General features: G+C 44.3%; 1 protein-coding gene across 8 annotated transcripts in view; it reads right to left on the reverse strand.

The window, feature by feature from the left end:
• Positions 1–17,162, reverse strand: part of LOC136004243 (splicing factor 3B subunit 3-like) — an 85,272-nt gene that overhangs the window by 59,279 nt on the left and 8,831 nt on the right. For all 8 annotated transcript variants that reach the window (XM_065660566.1, XM_065660562.1, XM_065660560.1 and 5 more), the window contains 5 exons: positions 14,741–14,882; positions 8,126–8,238; positions 7,234–7,371; positions 3,510–3,613; positions 2,221–2,386 (listed from right to left, as the gene is read on the reverse strand). In XM_065660566.1, coding sequence (XP_065516638.1) covers positions 2,221–2,386; positions 3,510–3,613; positions 7,234–7,371; positions 8,126–8,238; positions 14,741–14,882 — 663 coding nt within the window. The remainder of the gene's footprint in view (positions 1–2,220; positions 2,387–3,509; positions 3,614–7,233; positions 7,372–8,125; positions 8,239–14,740; positions 14,883–17,162) is intronic.

A 17,162-nucleotide genomic window follows, 5' to 3' on the forward strand; every position in this document is an offset into this window, starting at 1 on the left:
TGACTAGTGGAGTTCCTCAGGGGTCGGTGCTGGGACCGGTGCTGTTTAATATTTTCATCAATGACCTGGATGAGGGAACTGAGTGCACCCTCAGCAAGTTTGCTGATGACACAAAACTGGGAGGAGTGGCTGACACACCAGAGGACTGTGCTGCCATTCAGCGAGACCTGGACAGGCTGGAGAGTTGGGCGGGGAGAAACTTGATGAAATTTAACAAGGGCAAGTGTAGAGTCTTGCATCTGGGGAAGAACAACCCCATGGACCAGTACAGGTTGGGGGTTGACCTGCTGGAAAGTAGTGAACGGGAAAGGGACCTGGGGGTCCTGGTGGATAGGAGGATGACCATGAGCCAGCAATGTGCTCTTGTGGCCAAGAAGGCAAATGGCATCTTAGGGTGCATTAGAAAGGGAGTGGTTAGTAGGTCAAGAGAGGTTCTCCTCCCCCTCTACTCAGCCTTGGTGAGGCCGCATCTGGAATATTGCGTCCAGTTCTGGGCCCCTCTGTTCAAGAAGGACAGGGAATTGCTTGAAGGAGTCCAGCGCAGAGCCACAAAGATGATTAAGGGAGTGGAACATCTCCCTTATGAGGAGAGGCTGAGGGAGCTGGGTCTCTTTAGCTTGGAGAAGAGGAGACTGAGGGGTGACCTCATCAATGTTTACAAATATGTGAAGGGTAGGTGTCAGGATGATGGAGCTAGGCTTTTTTCAGTGATATCCAGTGATAGGACAAGGGGCAATGGGTGTAAACTGGAACATAGGAAGTTCCACGTTAACATCAGGAAGAACTTCTTTACTGTAAGAGTGACAGAGCACTGGAACAGGTTGCCCAGGGGGGTTGTGGAGTCTCCTACACTGGAGATATTCAAGGCCCGCCTGGACAAGTTCCTGTGTGATGTACTGTAGGTTACCCTGCTCTTGCAGGGGGGTTGGACTAGATGATCTTTTTAGGTCCCTTCCAACCCTTGGGATTCTGTGATTCTGTGTACCTCAATGGGATTTAATTTTGGGGAAAAACAGCCAATAACCTCACTTATATGCTGTTTTCTGCTAACACTTCTATAGTCCATCAGCTACATGCCCATCTCTACTCTGGGTTTTGAAAAGAATGCATGTGCTGTCATGATCATCAGCTGAGAAGTAATAGGAAAAGCCAGCAGCAGTAGAACTGTCCTCAAATCTCCATCAGCTGACCCTAACTTCCCTCCACTCGTCACCCCAACAAAGAATGAATTTTGATGAAACCAGACGAGCTCAGCCGTGACCAGATGAGTTCATCAGTGTCATCAGCAGGCAACAAACCAACACTACACACCATCTCTCCTGCCCCATGTCCTGGTTTCAGCAGTAGCAGTCATTTTTTTTCTCCTTCTTAGTAGCTGGTGCAGTGCTGTGTTTTTGTCTTTCAGCCTGGCAACAGTGCTGATAACACTGATGTTTTTGGTTGTTGCTCAGTAATGTTTACTCTGATCAAGGACTTTTCTGAGTCTCATGCTCTGCCAAGGAAGAGGAGAAGCCGGGAGGAAACAGAGACAGGACACCCGACCCCAAATAGCCAAAGGGGTATTCCATACCACAGCACATCATGCCCAGTGTAGAAACTGAGGGGAGTTACCTGGAAGGCCCAGATCACTGCTGAGGTCGGGCTGGGTATCGGTCAGCGGGTGGTGAGCAATTGTATTCTCTCCCCTTGTTAATCCTGTTATCATTATTATTGGTGGTAGCAGTAGTGTTTTTGTGTTATACCTTAATTACTGGACTGTTCTTATCTCAACCCGTGGAAATTACAGTCTTTCGATTCTCCTCCCCATCCCTCTGGGAGCAGGGGGAAGAAGTGGCAAGTGAGCGAATGGCTGTGTGGTTCTGAGTTACTGTCTGGGCTTAAACCACGACACCAGTCAAGCAGAGGTCTGATGGTTAGCTGAGGGACAGCACAGGACTGCTGCTGACACCCTGTGTCCAGATATATACTCATCACCTCAGGAATCAAAAGCCTGCCAGGCCAGGTACCAGTCTTAGGCAGCTGCCTAAGGATTTAGCAGGCTTGCTTTTCTACCACCATTTACTATAGGGCAGTATTTCTGGAAACCTAGGATCATGTAGCTTTGGTGCTTCTGCTTACACAGAAATACTCTGAAGAAAAAAATTCATACATCTATGATCAACTCCTCTGTAGATGAGAAAGACTTAAGCGGTGAATAAGAGCTTTCAGATGGCAACATACCTGACAACACAGAATAGGAGACAAACTGTCCAACTCATCCACCAGCACCAGGTTCTTGAGAAGTCGTGGCTGAAAAAAGAACGTATCTCCTTCCTCAAGAGGCATGGCAGAAGAAAACTCTGGCTCCTCATCATCGTCACCCAGATGAGCTATCTGGTACAAGTAACTTGAGACAGAGAGCAAGAACAACGACATATTCAGTGTTCATTGTAGCCTTCTCCAAGTATGGTATAGACAGATATTCAAGCAGCAGAGAGAAATTCTTCCTGATATTATACAGTTATTGAAATTTAGTCTTAAGGATTGTCTTGGTGACAAAATATCTAAAGGGAATCAGAGGCTTGCAAAAATTCTTATGTTAGAGCCAAAGCAGCAACCAACAGCTGATGCCAAAAGCAAGGCCAATGGCTAAGACTGCAACTCTACAGTTATCTTTTTTACTGGAATATTCTCACCTCACTATTTTAAACCACATTCCCTATTCCATTTTATGAACTTAAGTATCACAATAATCAAGTTAAATTTCAGGGGGAATGTGGGGGGACACGGGGACAGACATGACAAAACAAAAAACCACCCAAGATATAGACTGGTTTACTTCCTGGTTTTAATAAAGCTCAAATGACTATGGCTTCAAGAGCTTGGTTTATACAACCCAGTTGTCACTCCAGTAAAGTGGCTGGAACTCCCTCAGGTGGCTGACTGCAGATATAGCCAGGGAAAAAAAAAAAAACAAACCAAAAAACAAACCCAACAAAACCCCAAGTACAGATCTCCATTCCTGTGAATCCCCAACTCAGACACTGTTAAACCATCTTCAAAGGTGTGCAAAATCTTTGAGCCTTTAGCATACCCTAGAACACCAAACTGAGAATTGAGAAAGCCCTCAAGTACACATATGGTAAGGAAAGGACCACAGTTACTGATAACAAACCCTATCTACTTCTGAGTGGGCCACAATGTTCAATGAAAGCTATCAAACTAAAATATAATTCATCTGGATATACAGTGGACCCCATATGAACTGCAAGTGCCCAATTCTTCAAAAACCTACTGCAACAGAATGTAATCTTTTGTTCTCTGCACTGCAATACCAAATTTGGGTTCAAACAAGAAAATCTCCCTGGTCATAGTCTAAACCAACTGCCCTGCTCAAGCTGTGTGAACAGACCCCATTAAAACAGAGGTGGTGTCTTTCTGCGTTCAGTAAATTCAAGGGCCAGTTTGCAGCCCTGAACAGAAACAGTCTGTTTCAGGGGAAAAATGCTGACATCAAATCGTTTACTCACTGGTTTCCAAATTCAGATGCCACAAAGAGAAACCCCATTTTCAGCACACACATGGCAGCAGCAACGGGAACAGTGTCAAAGTACTTCAGCCGAATCTCTGTTACCTGAAAGCAGAGGAAGATGTGACTGTACTAGCAAAGGGCTAGAGTTGTACATGTGTGATTTAATTAAAAAAGCTGCTCTGCAAAGAAAGGAAGCAGGAGAGTGGGCCAGGTTTAACCACATCAGTAGTTTAGGGCAGAAAGTTATGAATCACAAAATCCAGCAGCCAATTTTGAACACGGAAGTCAGGTTGCCCGCTTTATTCAAAGACTTTCAGCTTTGGTAACACTGAGTCAGTTTGGAGGAAAAAAAAACCCCACAACAAACAAACACACACCACCCCAAAAAAACCCAAACAAAAAACACAACCCCAAACACAAACAAAACAAAATCCAACAAAACACACCAGCTGCAAAATAGCAAGTTGTCTAATAGAAAAAAAAGAAATTTGCTTCACTGAACACCAGCCATTCCCCAACAGGTAAAGAAATAACTGTCTTGAGCAAATTTCTACATTTCATATGGTTGCAACAGCCCTTGGTGAAACTTCCAAGAATGATCTTAAGCCACTCTAAAGATGACACACAATCATCCCTTGTACCAAACTGACATGTTTAGATGAAGGAAGAACTAACATTCAACATTTACTCAAAAACCTCACTGCAGCAGAGATCTTTTCATTGCAAAATACTAGGACAAGCAGCAGTAAGCCACTGCAAGCTTGTGATTTCAACTCATGGACCAGCTCTACCTCTATTTGCAAAAAAGACCAATTTGAGCATGTAAATATTCAATTAAGAGATGAAAAAGAAATCATCTACTATGATCAAGAGAAACTAAGTCCCCCAGAACTACTTTCTGAAATCCCCCCCCAGCAGGTTCATGGACCATACTTCCGATCTTTTGAAGAGGGGACTACCTGCAGAACATCTAAAATATGCCCAAGTGACTCTGCAGCACAATTGTTACAGGAAGTTCTCATGGGGGACTTCAACCACCCTGACATCTGTTGGAGCGACGGTACAGCCCAGCACGAGCAATCCAGGCGGTTCCTCAATTGTGTGGAAGACAACTTCCTTCAGCAAGTAATAAAGGAGCCGACAAGGAGAGGTGCCATGCGTGACTTCGTGCTCACCAACAGGGAAGGGCTTGTTGAGAATGTGGTGCTCCAGGGCAGCCTTGGATGCAGCGATCACGAGATGGTCGAATTTGAGATCCCCAGGACAGTGAGAAGAGCGTGCAGCAAGCTCACTGCCCTGGACTTCAAAAGAGCAGACTTTGGCCTCTTCAGGAGCCTGCTTAGTAAGGTTCCATGGGATATAGCCCTGGAGGGCAGGGGGGCCCAAGAATCTTGGTTGATATTGAAGGATCACCTGCTACAAGCTCAGGAGTGCTGCATCCCAACTAGAAGGAAGTGCAGCAGGAGGGCCAGGAGACCTCCTCGGATGGATAAGGAGCTGCTGAGGAAAATTCAAAGGAAAAAAGAGGCTTATAAAAAATGGAAGCAAGGACAGGTGGCCTGGGGAGAGTACAGGGATGTTGTCCGGGAAGCTAGGGACCAGGTTAGGAAGGCTAAGGCCCAGTTAGAATTAAATTTGGACAGGGATGTTAAGGATAACAGGAAGGGATTCTACAGGTACGTAGCAAAAAGAAGACAGAGTAGGGACACCATAGGCCCCCTGAGGAAGCTCCTGGGAGAACTGGCTACACAGGATTTGGAGAAGGCTGAGGTTCTGAATGACTTCTTTGCCTCGGTCTTCACTGGCAAAGGCTCTGACTGCACCACCCAAGTCTTAGAAGGCAGACGCAGGGACTGTGAGAATGAAGACCTTGGGCCCACTGTGGGAGAGGATCTGGCTCGAGGCCATCTTCAAAATCTGAACGTGCACAAGTCCGTGGGACCTGATGGAATCCATCCGCGGGTCCTGAAGGAGCTGGCGAATGAAGTTGCTGAGCCACTGGCCATCGTATTTGAAAAATCCTGGCAGTCAGGTGAAGTTCCCGACGACTGGAAAAAGGGAAATATAACCCCCATTTTCAAGAAGGGGAAAATGGAAGACCCGGGGAATTACAGACCAGTCAGTCTCACCTCTGTGCCTGGCAAAATCCTGGAGCACATTCTCCTGGAAGGCATGCTAAGGCACATGGAAAACAACAAGGTGCTTGGTGGCAGCCAGCATGGCTTCACTAAGGGGAAATCCTGCCTGACCTATTTGGTGGCCTTCTATGATGGGGCTACAGAATTGATGGACAGGGGCAGAGCAGTTGATGTCATCTATCTGGACTTGTGCAAAGCGTTTGACACTGTCCCACACGACATCCTTGTCTCTAAATTGGAGAGATATCAATTTGATGGATGGACCACTCGGTGGATAAAGAACTGGCTGGATGGCCGCACACAAAGAGTTGTGGTCAATGGCTCCATGTCCGGCTGGAGACCAGTAACGAGTGGTGTCCCTCAGGGATTGGTGTTGGGACCGGTTCTTGTTTAACATCTTCACTGCTGACATGGACAGTGGGATTGAGTGCACCCTCAGCAAGTCTGCCGATGACACCAAGCTGTGTGGTCTGGTTGATACGCTGGAGGGAAGGGATGCCATCCAGAGGGACCTTGACACGCTTGTGAGGTGGGCTGATGCCAACCTTATGGAGTTCAACCATGACAAGTGCAAGGTCCTACACCTGGGTCGGAGCAATCCCAGGCACAGCTACAGATTGGGCAAAGAAGAGATTCAGAGCGGCCCTGCAGAGAAGGACTTGGGGGTGCTGGTCGATGAGAAAATGAACATGAGCCGGCTGCAGTGTGCGCTCGCAGCCCAGAAACCAACCGGATCCTGGGCTGCATCAAAAGGAGCGTGACCAGCAGGGCGAAGGAGGTGATCCTGCCCCTCTACTCTGCTCTTGTGAGACCTCACCTGGAGCATTGTGTGCAGTTCTGGTGTCCTCAACATAAAAAGGACATGGAACTGTTGGAACAAGTCCAGAGAAGGGCTACGAGGATGATCAGGGGACTGGAGCACCTCCCGTATGAAGACAGGCTGAGGAAGTTGGGGCTGTTCAGCCTGGAGAAAAGAAGGCTGTGTGAAGACCTCATAGCAGCCTTCCAGTACCTGAAGGGGGCCTATAGGGATGCTGGGGAGGGACTCTTCGTCAGGGACTGTAGTTTCAGGACAAGGGGTAATGGGTTAAAACTGAAACAGGGGAAGTTTAGATTGGACATAAGGAGGAAATTCTTTCCTGTTAGGGTGCTGAGGCACTGGAATGTGTTGCCCAGGGAGGTTGTGAGTGCTCCATCCCTGGCAGTGTTCAAGGCCAGGTTGGACGAAGCCTTGGGTGGGATGGTTTAGTGTGAGGTGTCCCTGCCCATGGCAGGGGGATTGGAACTTGATGATCTTGAGGTCCTTTCCCACCCAAACTATTCTATGATTCTATGATTCTATGATCTTGAGGTCCTTTCCAACCCTAACTATTCTATGATTCTATGATTTTGCAAACCTTGTACTGTGTCTCTGTATGAGTGAACACCAGTTACAACCGCAGGTGTAACACTGTATCACATAAACCAGGTGCCATTACACGGTTAAACCCATAAAACTAAATATTTATCACTTCAGAGAATCAAAATAATTGACTAAGGACTGTTCTCCATAAATGCTTTTGTTGCTCTTCACACAGTGCTTACCATGTCTTCATCAGTCTCCAGAGTAATTTTGAAGATATCTCCCTGCTCTGTCTGGGCCAGGAAGAAGAACATGGACTTGGTCTTATGTGTAGCAGAGCAAACAAAAATCATACCCCTCTCTGGATCATCCAAGTCATTCTGTCAAGAAAGAAAGCAGAGGTCATTGGTGGAACTACCTGGCAAGTGCAGATATGATTTCACCAACTGAAGTATTTCCATTCCACAGGTGCCTTAAGTGCTGACAGCATGTGAGGAGGCTTTAAACACAAAGCAGATCTCCATTGCACCCGTAATTACCCTTGGTACACGTCTGCCTCAGAAGGAAGCACATTTCTAAGACACTGTGCCAAAACATCACCCTTCCTATCCTATTTGCCCTCCCCTCACCAGACAATTATCATGTATCAAAGCCAAACTCAGAGGAAAGGGCTGCAATCCACATACAGCCCTTTGCGAGCACCTGAACCTTGGCAGGTGTTCAAAGCACACAACAATTTGCAACACCAAAGGTGGAGGAAGCAGTCTTAGATGCAACAGAGCAGCTGTTAAATTCACCTGTGCACACACAGCAATCACGACTCACCATCTCAAATAATCCCATTGTACACTGACAGCGCTACCTGGTCAGTCTTTGGAATATCTCCAACATAAGTATCAGAGATGAGACATAAACCAAGCTCACCACTTCAGTCTATGCCCATCTCCATCTTCCCTCCTGGGTAACATGCAGCCAGTAAGGTATGCGAGAGGCTGACACACTTTTAACTTCTTTTTTCTACTTTAAAGCCTCCCTGACACCTTTTAATCTCAAAAGGCAAATACCAAGCATTCACAGAGCACTGACAAAGTTAACCTTAAAAAAAAAAAAGGGTAGTAATCCCAAAATTCTCACCCGTCTCCTGGGAATTGGGCATCTGATATCAGGCTGGTCACCAAAGTTTTTGTAAGTAATATAGTTTTCAGAACAGATCAGCACCCCGCTAGGTCCATCAGAACCACCAGGAACTGAAACACACAGAAGAAATATTACGAGAACAGCCTTTACCACAGATCTGAGTTGTTGCCTGCAGAATACTTTTAGGTTTCTTTAAAGCAACATAGCTTCCAGTGCTCCCCATCACCCTACATAACAAATCTGCTCTTACTGAAGGGGAAGACAAAAGACCAAGTACAGCTGCCTGTGTTGGCATGACAAGAGGGCAGATAGAACTAGGGGACCAGAAAGGAGAAAAAAGGACACAGCTTCAGACAAGTGGCTTATCCTTCCTGGCTTATTCTTGTCTAGAAAGCCACACCGTGCCCAAAATACCACATTAGCAACTTGTCAGTTAAACACAACCCTGGGGTTACTGGCATGCTTGCTTGCTATCAAAAAAAAAAAAAAAAAAATCCACCAGATTGTTTCCTGACATACCTTTCATTATTAAAAGTGCTTTTTAAAAATGCTTCAATTCAGATGCCAACATAACGAAATATCCTCAAAATAGTGGTAGTGGTCAGATCCAGTCCAGTACTGGATGTCCAACAGCTGCCTACAGAAGATGCAACAACAGGGCAAGCACACAAGAATGCTCAAATAGCTTAGCTTCCTTCATGCTTGCTTAGCTTCCCTTGTGCTTGGAGAGGAACCTGTAGTGGTTTCCCACACTGAAGGCATTAGGTTGGCTTTGTATCCAATCCTTGTAAGCAGGCTTTTAAGTCCATGGATTCATCTACTGCCTTTCAAATAACTATTAACTGATAGAATCCCACGTGAGAGTACAAGAGCACCCACACATTACCTAAAACTACATGCTTTTTCATCTGTTCCTGGCTACATGCAATCTAGTTAATATCTCTTAGCTTCAGAATCCAAAGAATATCCAGAATACATCTCAATGAAGAGATGGGGAGCACTTTCACACCACAGCTGTATGTAGGAATTCTTGCACATTTCCATATATGAACCATCACTCATTACCTAACTCCAAAGTCAATCAATTTATACTGATGCGAGGAATAGTAACAGACTAAGGAAAGGGTTAAGAGTTTTCTTCAAACTATGTATTGATTGTCTTAACTTAGTATAGGGAACAGGTATGTTCTTGTTCTTGCAAGTTAAGCTATAACCCAGAATAGAACAGGTAGCCGAAACACTGTTGAAAATCAGAGACTCTTTTCCCCTCAAGAAGATGAATGTCTGACAGGAATTTGTTTCAACTAGTTTCTATAAGACTTGAGGTTGCCAGCTGGGGAAACTGTGCCAAGGGTGAAAAGTGCATGGTGAGGAAGACTGCTTACTTCATCTTGAAGACCCCTGCCCACAACCATCAGAAGGCAGCGCGCAAGTGCCAAAAGGGAGGAGACTTATGATAAGTACCTAAACTAATTATAACATCCCCACCGAACTCTCGGGAACCTAATGAATAAGTATGTTTGTGTATAATAAATATCCAGCTTTTGAGTTCTCAGTGTGCGAGTTAGGAGGAGCGATCCCCCTCGCACCTGGCGCCGCAATAAACATACCTGCTTTATAACTCTTTGTGAGTTATGAAGTTCTGTTCTGTAAATGAATTTGGCACCCCAGATGGGACCCTCTCTGTCTGGCTGCGGGACCTGTTGAGGACAGGACTCCTCTGGGCACCCCTGAGGATTTCTCAGGGGGGACTCCCCAACTCACCCAGATCACCACAGGGGCAGACAAGGACCATCTGGAACGGAGAAGGTATGTTTTGATATTTGGGTATGGGCAACCTGTAAGTCATGAGGAGATGCCCTACGCAAGGTGAAGGGCTTCGTCCTGCCCTGGGTAACTCGGCCAAGGATAGGAATTCCGGAAAAAGTAGGTAACTGTACTTTTGGGTAGACGCCTGAAAGCTTTGACAAGTAAGGTGCCTAGAACCAGTTAGTGCATGTATTGTTTGGTAGACACCTGAAAGCTTTGACAAGTAAGGTGCCTAGAACCAGTTAGTACATGTATTGTTTGGTAGACACCTGAAAGCTTTGACAAGTAAGGTGCCTAGAACCAGTTAGTACATGTATTGTTTGGTAGACACCTGAAAGCTTTGACAAGTAAGGTGCCTAGAACCAGTTAGTACATGTATTGTTTGGTAGACACCTGAAAGCTTTGACAAGTAAGGTGCCTAGAACCAGTTAGTACATGTATTGTTTGGTAGACACCTGAAAGCTTTAACAAGTAAGGTGCCTAGAACCATTCAATAAGGGAACATACTTAATTTCAATTGCTAGTATTTGGTGAAATCTCTCATCCAACAAAACTTGGAAAAGAAGGGTAAATTATTTGTTGATACTTGTCTTGTATTTGTAGAACTTAAGGTCTTGTGTTTAGTTTGTTGTCTTGTTTATATGTCTGACTTAAGTGTTTAGAATTTTTGTATAAGATGTGGTTATAATACCCCTTTCCACTTAGCATTGTGGAAAAGGTTTTATTGCTGTCAGTATAATTGTGCTGTGTGGTTAAACGATTAAGATGGGCGGACAGTAGAGTGGGGGAATTCTTAAGAAAAATCCTCTGGGGTGTGTTCTGGCACACTGGAAAGACCTGGGAGGACTGGGAGGTAGTGGCAAGAACACTGTAATAAAATATTGTAATCAGTGGTGGCCACTGTATAGATTGGAAGACAGTGAAAAGTGGCCACTTAATGGAACACTGAACTATAATACGTTATTATAGTTGATGTTATTTTTGAGAAGGCACGTAAGATGAAGTTTCATAGGCAGACATGTTCTTTACTCTGAGAAATCGTCCTGAATGGCAGGCAGAGTGCAGTATAGGGGCTCCACAGAATCCAATGGTCTTAGCCTTAAGACCCACAATGGGACCCTAATACAGCAGTTCATCTGGGACTATTAAATGAGTATAAAAACTGAATTCTTAACAGAATGTGAGTCAGAATATAATACTCAGATATTACCCCTCAAAAAAACAGATGGAAATTACAGAATAGTACAGGATTTAAGGGCAATAACTAAGATAGTAGAAGATTTATATCCGGTGGTTGCTAATCCGTATACCCTCCTAACAAAACTGAAGATTTTAATTGGCTTAGTTTACCGTGTTGGACCTGAAGGATGCCTTCTTTTGCCTACTTTTGAATTCTGAAAGCCAAATATTGTTTACTTTTGAGCGGGGAAACCCCGACACAAGAAGAAAAATATAGATGACGTGAACAGTACTACCACAAGGGTTCAAAACCAGCCCTACTCTTTTTGGAAATCAGTTCGCAAAGGAATTGGAGTTGTGGGAAAAGCAACCAGGAGATGAACTGTGATTGCAATATGTGGATGACTTATTAATAGCCACTGAAACAAAAGGAATTTCTTGGGACTTAACAGCTACCGAGTTTCTCCACAGAAAGCACAAATAGCCCAACAGCAAGTATCATATCTAGAATATGAGGTGACTGCAGGACAAGGAACTTTGGGAGCTGTGAGAAAAGAGACCATCTGCCAGACTCCGTGGCCAGAGACAATCAAAGAGCTTCATACATTCCTAGGTATGACTGGATGGTGCCACCTTTGGATGGACTAAGGGTGAAGCCCCTCTATGAACTCCTAAAGGTGAGCACAAAAGAACTTGTTTGGACTCGGGAAGCAGACAATGCTTTCAGAAATTTAAAAAGGAGCCTGATGGATGCCCTGGCATTGGGCCTCCCTAATGTTACTAGACCTTTTCTGCTATTCTCCCATGAGAAGCAGGGGATAGCCCTGGGAATCCTGGCCCAAAATTTGGGGCCATATTGGAGGGCTGTAGCTTACTTCTCCAAAGAATTGGATGAAGTTAACAAAAGATGGCCCAGTTGCCTGAGAGCAGTATTTGCAGTGATACTGAATATTCAAGAAGCATGAAAATTCACGTTTGGACAGAAAATGACAGTGTTGGTGTCCCATACTGTCTCTGCAGTGCTGGAGGTAAAGGGGGCACATGGGCTCTCTCCCCAATGATTCCTCAAGTGCCAGGCTATCCTGATGGAACAAGATGATGTGGAAATAACTGTTACTAACATTACCAATCCAGCTTCTTTCCTCACTGGAAACACAGGAGAACCCATCTCTCATGACTGTCTGGAAACCATCAAAGCAGTATATTCCAGCTGATCGGACTTAAAAGAAGCCAAAAGAATTGCTGAAGAAGGTGGTATAGAAGTGCAAGCCTTAGTCCCAGAGGATAAAATCCAAATTGAGAACGAGCCTAAGTATTCTAAAGAGGATAGGAAGTTAACTGATGATTTAGGAGGGGAAATAGGAGACACCGGATAGTTCCCTCCACATTATTATGGGCTATAGTCATGGCACATAGAAAAACTCACTGGGGAGTAGAAGCTTTGTATGCACATCTACTCAAAATAATGAGAGCTAGGAATATGTATACCTCTATTAAGCAGGTGACACAACAGTGTGAAATATGTCTGCAGAATAATCCTAAAGTGGGACCCAAAGCCCAATTAGGACAGATAAAGGAAATTATTCAGGAGAACAATGGCAAATTGACTTTTCAGAACTCCCAAGAAAATGGGGGTTTCGATATTTGCTGGTAATGACTGATACCTTTTCAGGTTGGCCAGAAGCTTTTCCATGTCGAAATAATAAAGCCAGAGAAGTAACAAAAATATTGTTACAAGAAATAATACCAAGGTTTGGGGTCCCAGCAACCATTTCCTCAGACTAAGGACCTCATTTTGTCGCAAAAATTGTCCAGCAAGTAAGCAGACTTTTGGGGATAGATTGGCAATTATATATCCCTTATCACCCACAGTCCAGTGGTCAAGTGGAAAAGACGAACCATTTAATTAAATTGCAAATTGGGACAGGAGGCTAATTTGTCTTGGCCTCAATCACTACCTCTGGCTTTGTTGAGAATCAGAATTAAACCAAAACTAAAAACAGGTTTAAGTCCCTTTGAAATTTTATATGGACAACCATATATTGTCCAAGAAGGGACTTCAGGACAGAGTGGAGAACAATCCCTTAACAATTATGTAATAAATATGCAAAACCAGCTTAAAAATATAGGAAAATTAGTCTTGGGAACCAGAGCTCAAGGTCTTGATAGACCTATACATAACACTGAACCCGGAGACTATGTATATGTTAGATCTCTTTGAGAATCACCTCTAGAACTGAAGTGGGAAGGTCCGTTTCAAGTGCTGCTGACTTCTCATACGACAGTTAAGGTAAAAGAGCAAGCATTGTGGATTCATCATACCAGAGTAAAGAAAGCCCCTAAGCCACAATGAGAAACAACACCTACTGGACCTCTGAAGCTTTGAATTTGGTGAAGCAACTGTATTTTGCATAATGGGAATACAGCCTTGAAATTAGAATCTATATTTGAAATTGATACAGAATGTGACCAGAGTTTTAAATAAGAGTGATTGCTGGATCTGTACTCAGCTGCCTAAACCAGGAGAAAAGTCAGGTATTCCTTTAATAGGACTCCTTATCCCCTTTAAAACCAATTGAAATAGATCAAAGTGGCAAGATTGATATTTCATGAGGTGGCCAAGGATGACACGTCTTGGGGCTTTGAGGAGGTATGGAAAAACTAACCTCATGGTTACCAAATTTCTCCTGGTTGAGGCAGCTGATTACAGGAATCTTAATACTAATCGTTTTAATATTGATTAGTTGTGGCCTGATACAATGTTCTTTTTGGTGTTGTATAAAGTCCGTAACTGATTATAAGGATTGGAAAAGACTTAAGATAAAACAGCAGATAGAAAGTGGCAAATATTTTGCCAGAACTCCAGAAAAAAACGGAATAATATAGCAAAGGAATTTTCAAAAGTTATAGAAAAGGGAGGACTTGATGTGAGGAACAGTAACGAACTAAGGAAAGGGTTAAGAGTTTTCTTCAAACTATGTATTGATTGTCTTAACTTAATATAGGGAACAGTTATGTTCTTGGTTTTGACAGTCTTGTGGTTAAGCCATAACCCAGAATAGAATAGGTAGCCGAAACACTGTTGAAAATCAGAGACCCTTCTCCCTCAAGAAGATGAATGTCTGACAGGAATTTGTTTCAACTAGTTTCTATAAGACTTGAGGTTGCCAGCTGGGGAAACTGTGCCAAGGGTGAAAAGTGCATGGTGAGGAAGACTGATTACTTCATCTTGAAGACCCCTGCCCACAACCATCGGAGGGCGGTGCAGAAGCACCAAAAGGAAGGAGACTTATGATAATATGTACCTAAACTAATTATAATATCCACACCAAACTCTTGGGAACCTAATGAATAAGTATGTTTGTGTATAATAAATATCCAGCTTTTGAGCTCTCAGTGTGCAAGTTAGGAGGAGCGATCCCCCTCGCACCTGGCGCCGCAATAAACATACCTGCTTTATAACTCTGTGAGTTATGAAGTTCTGTTCTGTAAATCAATACTAATGGTTCAGACTACAATCAACAAAACTCACAAGATGTAGGTAGAATACTGATTCTGTTTCCTTGGAAAATGAGAACCAAGTAGATCCAAGGGAAAATACCTTTGTGGTGAAGTTGGCAGTACCTGTTATGAGGAAGTTGCCATGCTCTTCCAAGGGCTCACTGTATTTCCTAACAACATGGTTCAAACCCAAGTCCAGTTCATAAAATGTCAGTGTCTGTTGTGTGTTGGCTGCTGCTTCTCCTGTTGGATCGCTGTCTGCTTCCTAAAACAGAACACATGAAAGCGTCTTTCAAGAAAGGTACTAAAGGAAGACGAAAGCTGACACATAGGGGGACAGTTTTAGAATGAAACCCAAAAGGGTGGTGAGGCACTGGCACAGGTTGCCCAAAAAAGTGTTAATGCTTCATCCCTGGGTGTGCTCAAGGCCAGGTTGGACAGAACCTTGGGTGGACATGGTCTAGTGGAAGGTGTCCCTGCCTATGGCAAGGAGGTTGGAACTAAATGATCTTAAGGTCCTTTCCAACCCAAACCATTATATGATTATATATGAAAAGACAACTTGTTGGAAGATGCACCATAAAAGTTGTAGGGGAAGAAAACATGCACATTTGCAGGTGAACAGCAAGAACTTAAGAAGAATCACGAAGAGAGAAGAGACTTGCCCATTCAAACTGAAGGCAAGACAGAAACCAAGCTTGCAACCGTCATAGGTTCAGCAGTAGCATTCATTTTTCTCCTTCTTAGTAGCTGGTGCAGTGCTGTGTTTTTGTCTTTCAGCCTCGGAACAACACTAATAACACTGACGTTTTTAGTTGTTGCTAAGTAATGTTTACTCCAATCAAGGACTTTGAGTCTCTGTCGGGGGGGAGAGGAAATCAGGAGGAAGCAGAGACAGGACACCTGACGCAAACTAACCAAAGAGTTATTCCATACCACAGCACATCATGCCCACTATATAAACTGGAGGCAGTTACCCAGAAGGGCTCGGGTTGGGCTGGGTATCGGTCAGCGGGTAGGGAGCGGTTGTATTCTCTTCCTTTGTTATTTCCCTCATTATTATTATTGGTGGCAGCAGTAGTGCTTTGTGTTATACTATAGTTACTAAACTGTTCTTATCTCAACCCATAGGAGTTATATTCTTTCAACTCTCCTCCCCATCCCTCTGGGAGCAGAGGGAGGAAGGGGGAGAGTGAGCAAGGGATTGCATAGTTCTGGGCTGCCGACTGGTCTTAAACAACAAAAGTTCTTTTTGGCGCCCAACGTGGGGCTCGAAGGGTTGAGATAACAACAGATATGACCAGAGTGTGTCTAATCTTATTTGTGATAAGCATATATTGTTTTGGATTAATACTCACTCGTCACAAGGCTGGGGGCCTTGGGCTAAGGTTCTTGTTTCATTGTACTTTATGGTAATGACTTGTAATTCAATAGACTCATTGATCATGAAACTGATCTGGCTTGCAATCCCCCTGTGGTCACCATCTCTACACTTTGGGAGGTATATAATAGAAGTATTTAGCAATAGCACATCTTTTTTCCCCTCCTTGGGTGGTCAACCTCTGAAGGAGACATTCCCTTACGCTCCCAGCCCCCCCCCCCCTCCCCCAACTGTTTACAGCATTATTTGAGAGTTCTGAAGGTTTTGAATGGCCTTTGGGTACCCTTGAGACCTGCCTGCTGATTGTGATTCAGATCAGCATGTTGGCACACATACAGAGTGTGTTTTACCCATGACCATTTCATCTGATCTCAAATGTTAATCACAGTCGGGTTTGGGTCTTGTCTAGGGTTAGACGACGATATAGGAGGACCAAGAGATTTTCCCCAAAGCTGGACAGTCATGAGTGGCAGGGTGTATGGGATAGTATGGGCTAGTAATCTAGGCCAGTGGGGCCCTCCACTGCTTTGGAACTTCACTACTGAACAAGTGCAAAATCCAGAAAAATTAGCAAAACACTTAAATGAAGTGTGTTGTCATCCTGGTCATACCAGAGAGGGACAAATCATGGCAATGTGCTAGGGCTTGTCCTGTGCTTACAGAGCCCTGTTCAACACTATCCAGCACCTTCAAAGGGAAAAAACCATCTCTGTATCTGATGGCAAAGCAACAGACAACGCAGCTACTCTAAGTACAGCAGCTACTCAAACTCTGACCGCAACAGACAGCACAGCTAACTCCAGCTCCAACCACAGCAGCTACACCAACCCCAGCGACAAGTAAAGCAGCTACCCAAACCCTGACAACAGACAGTGCAGCCACTCCAACCACAGTGATAATCATTGCAGCTAAACCAGAGGACCAACTCGTGCCAATATAAGCTGCCCCAGTATGTAAGGGGAAAAGCAAAAAAGAAACAATGCACTCACTATTCGGGACAGCTCTGATCAGGAGTCATCATCACATGAATCAGAGGAAGAAGAAGAAGAGGTGACTTCTCGACCTCGGACCTCAACTGAGCTACAGAATATGCTAAAAGATTTTACGCATCAACCAGGGGAGCACATCATCACCTGGTTGCTCCAATGCTGGGACAATGGGGCC

Source organism: Lathamus discolor, chromosome W, assembly GCF_037157495.1.
Source record: "Lathamus discolor isolate bLatDis1 chromosome W, bLatDis1.hap1, whole genome shotgun sequence".
In the NCBI taxonomy this organism is placed as follows: domain Eukaryota; kingdom Metazoa; phylum Chordata; class Aves; order Psittaciformes; family Psittacidae; genus Lathamus; species Lathamus discolor.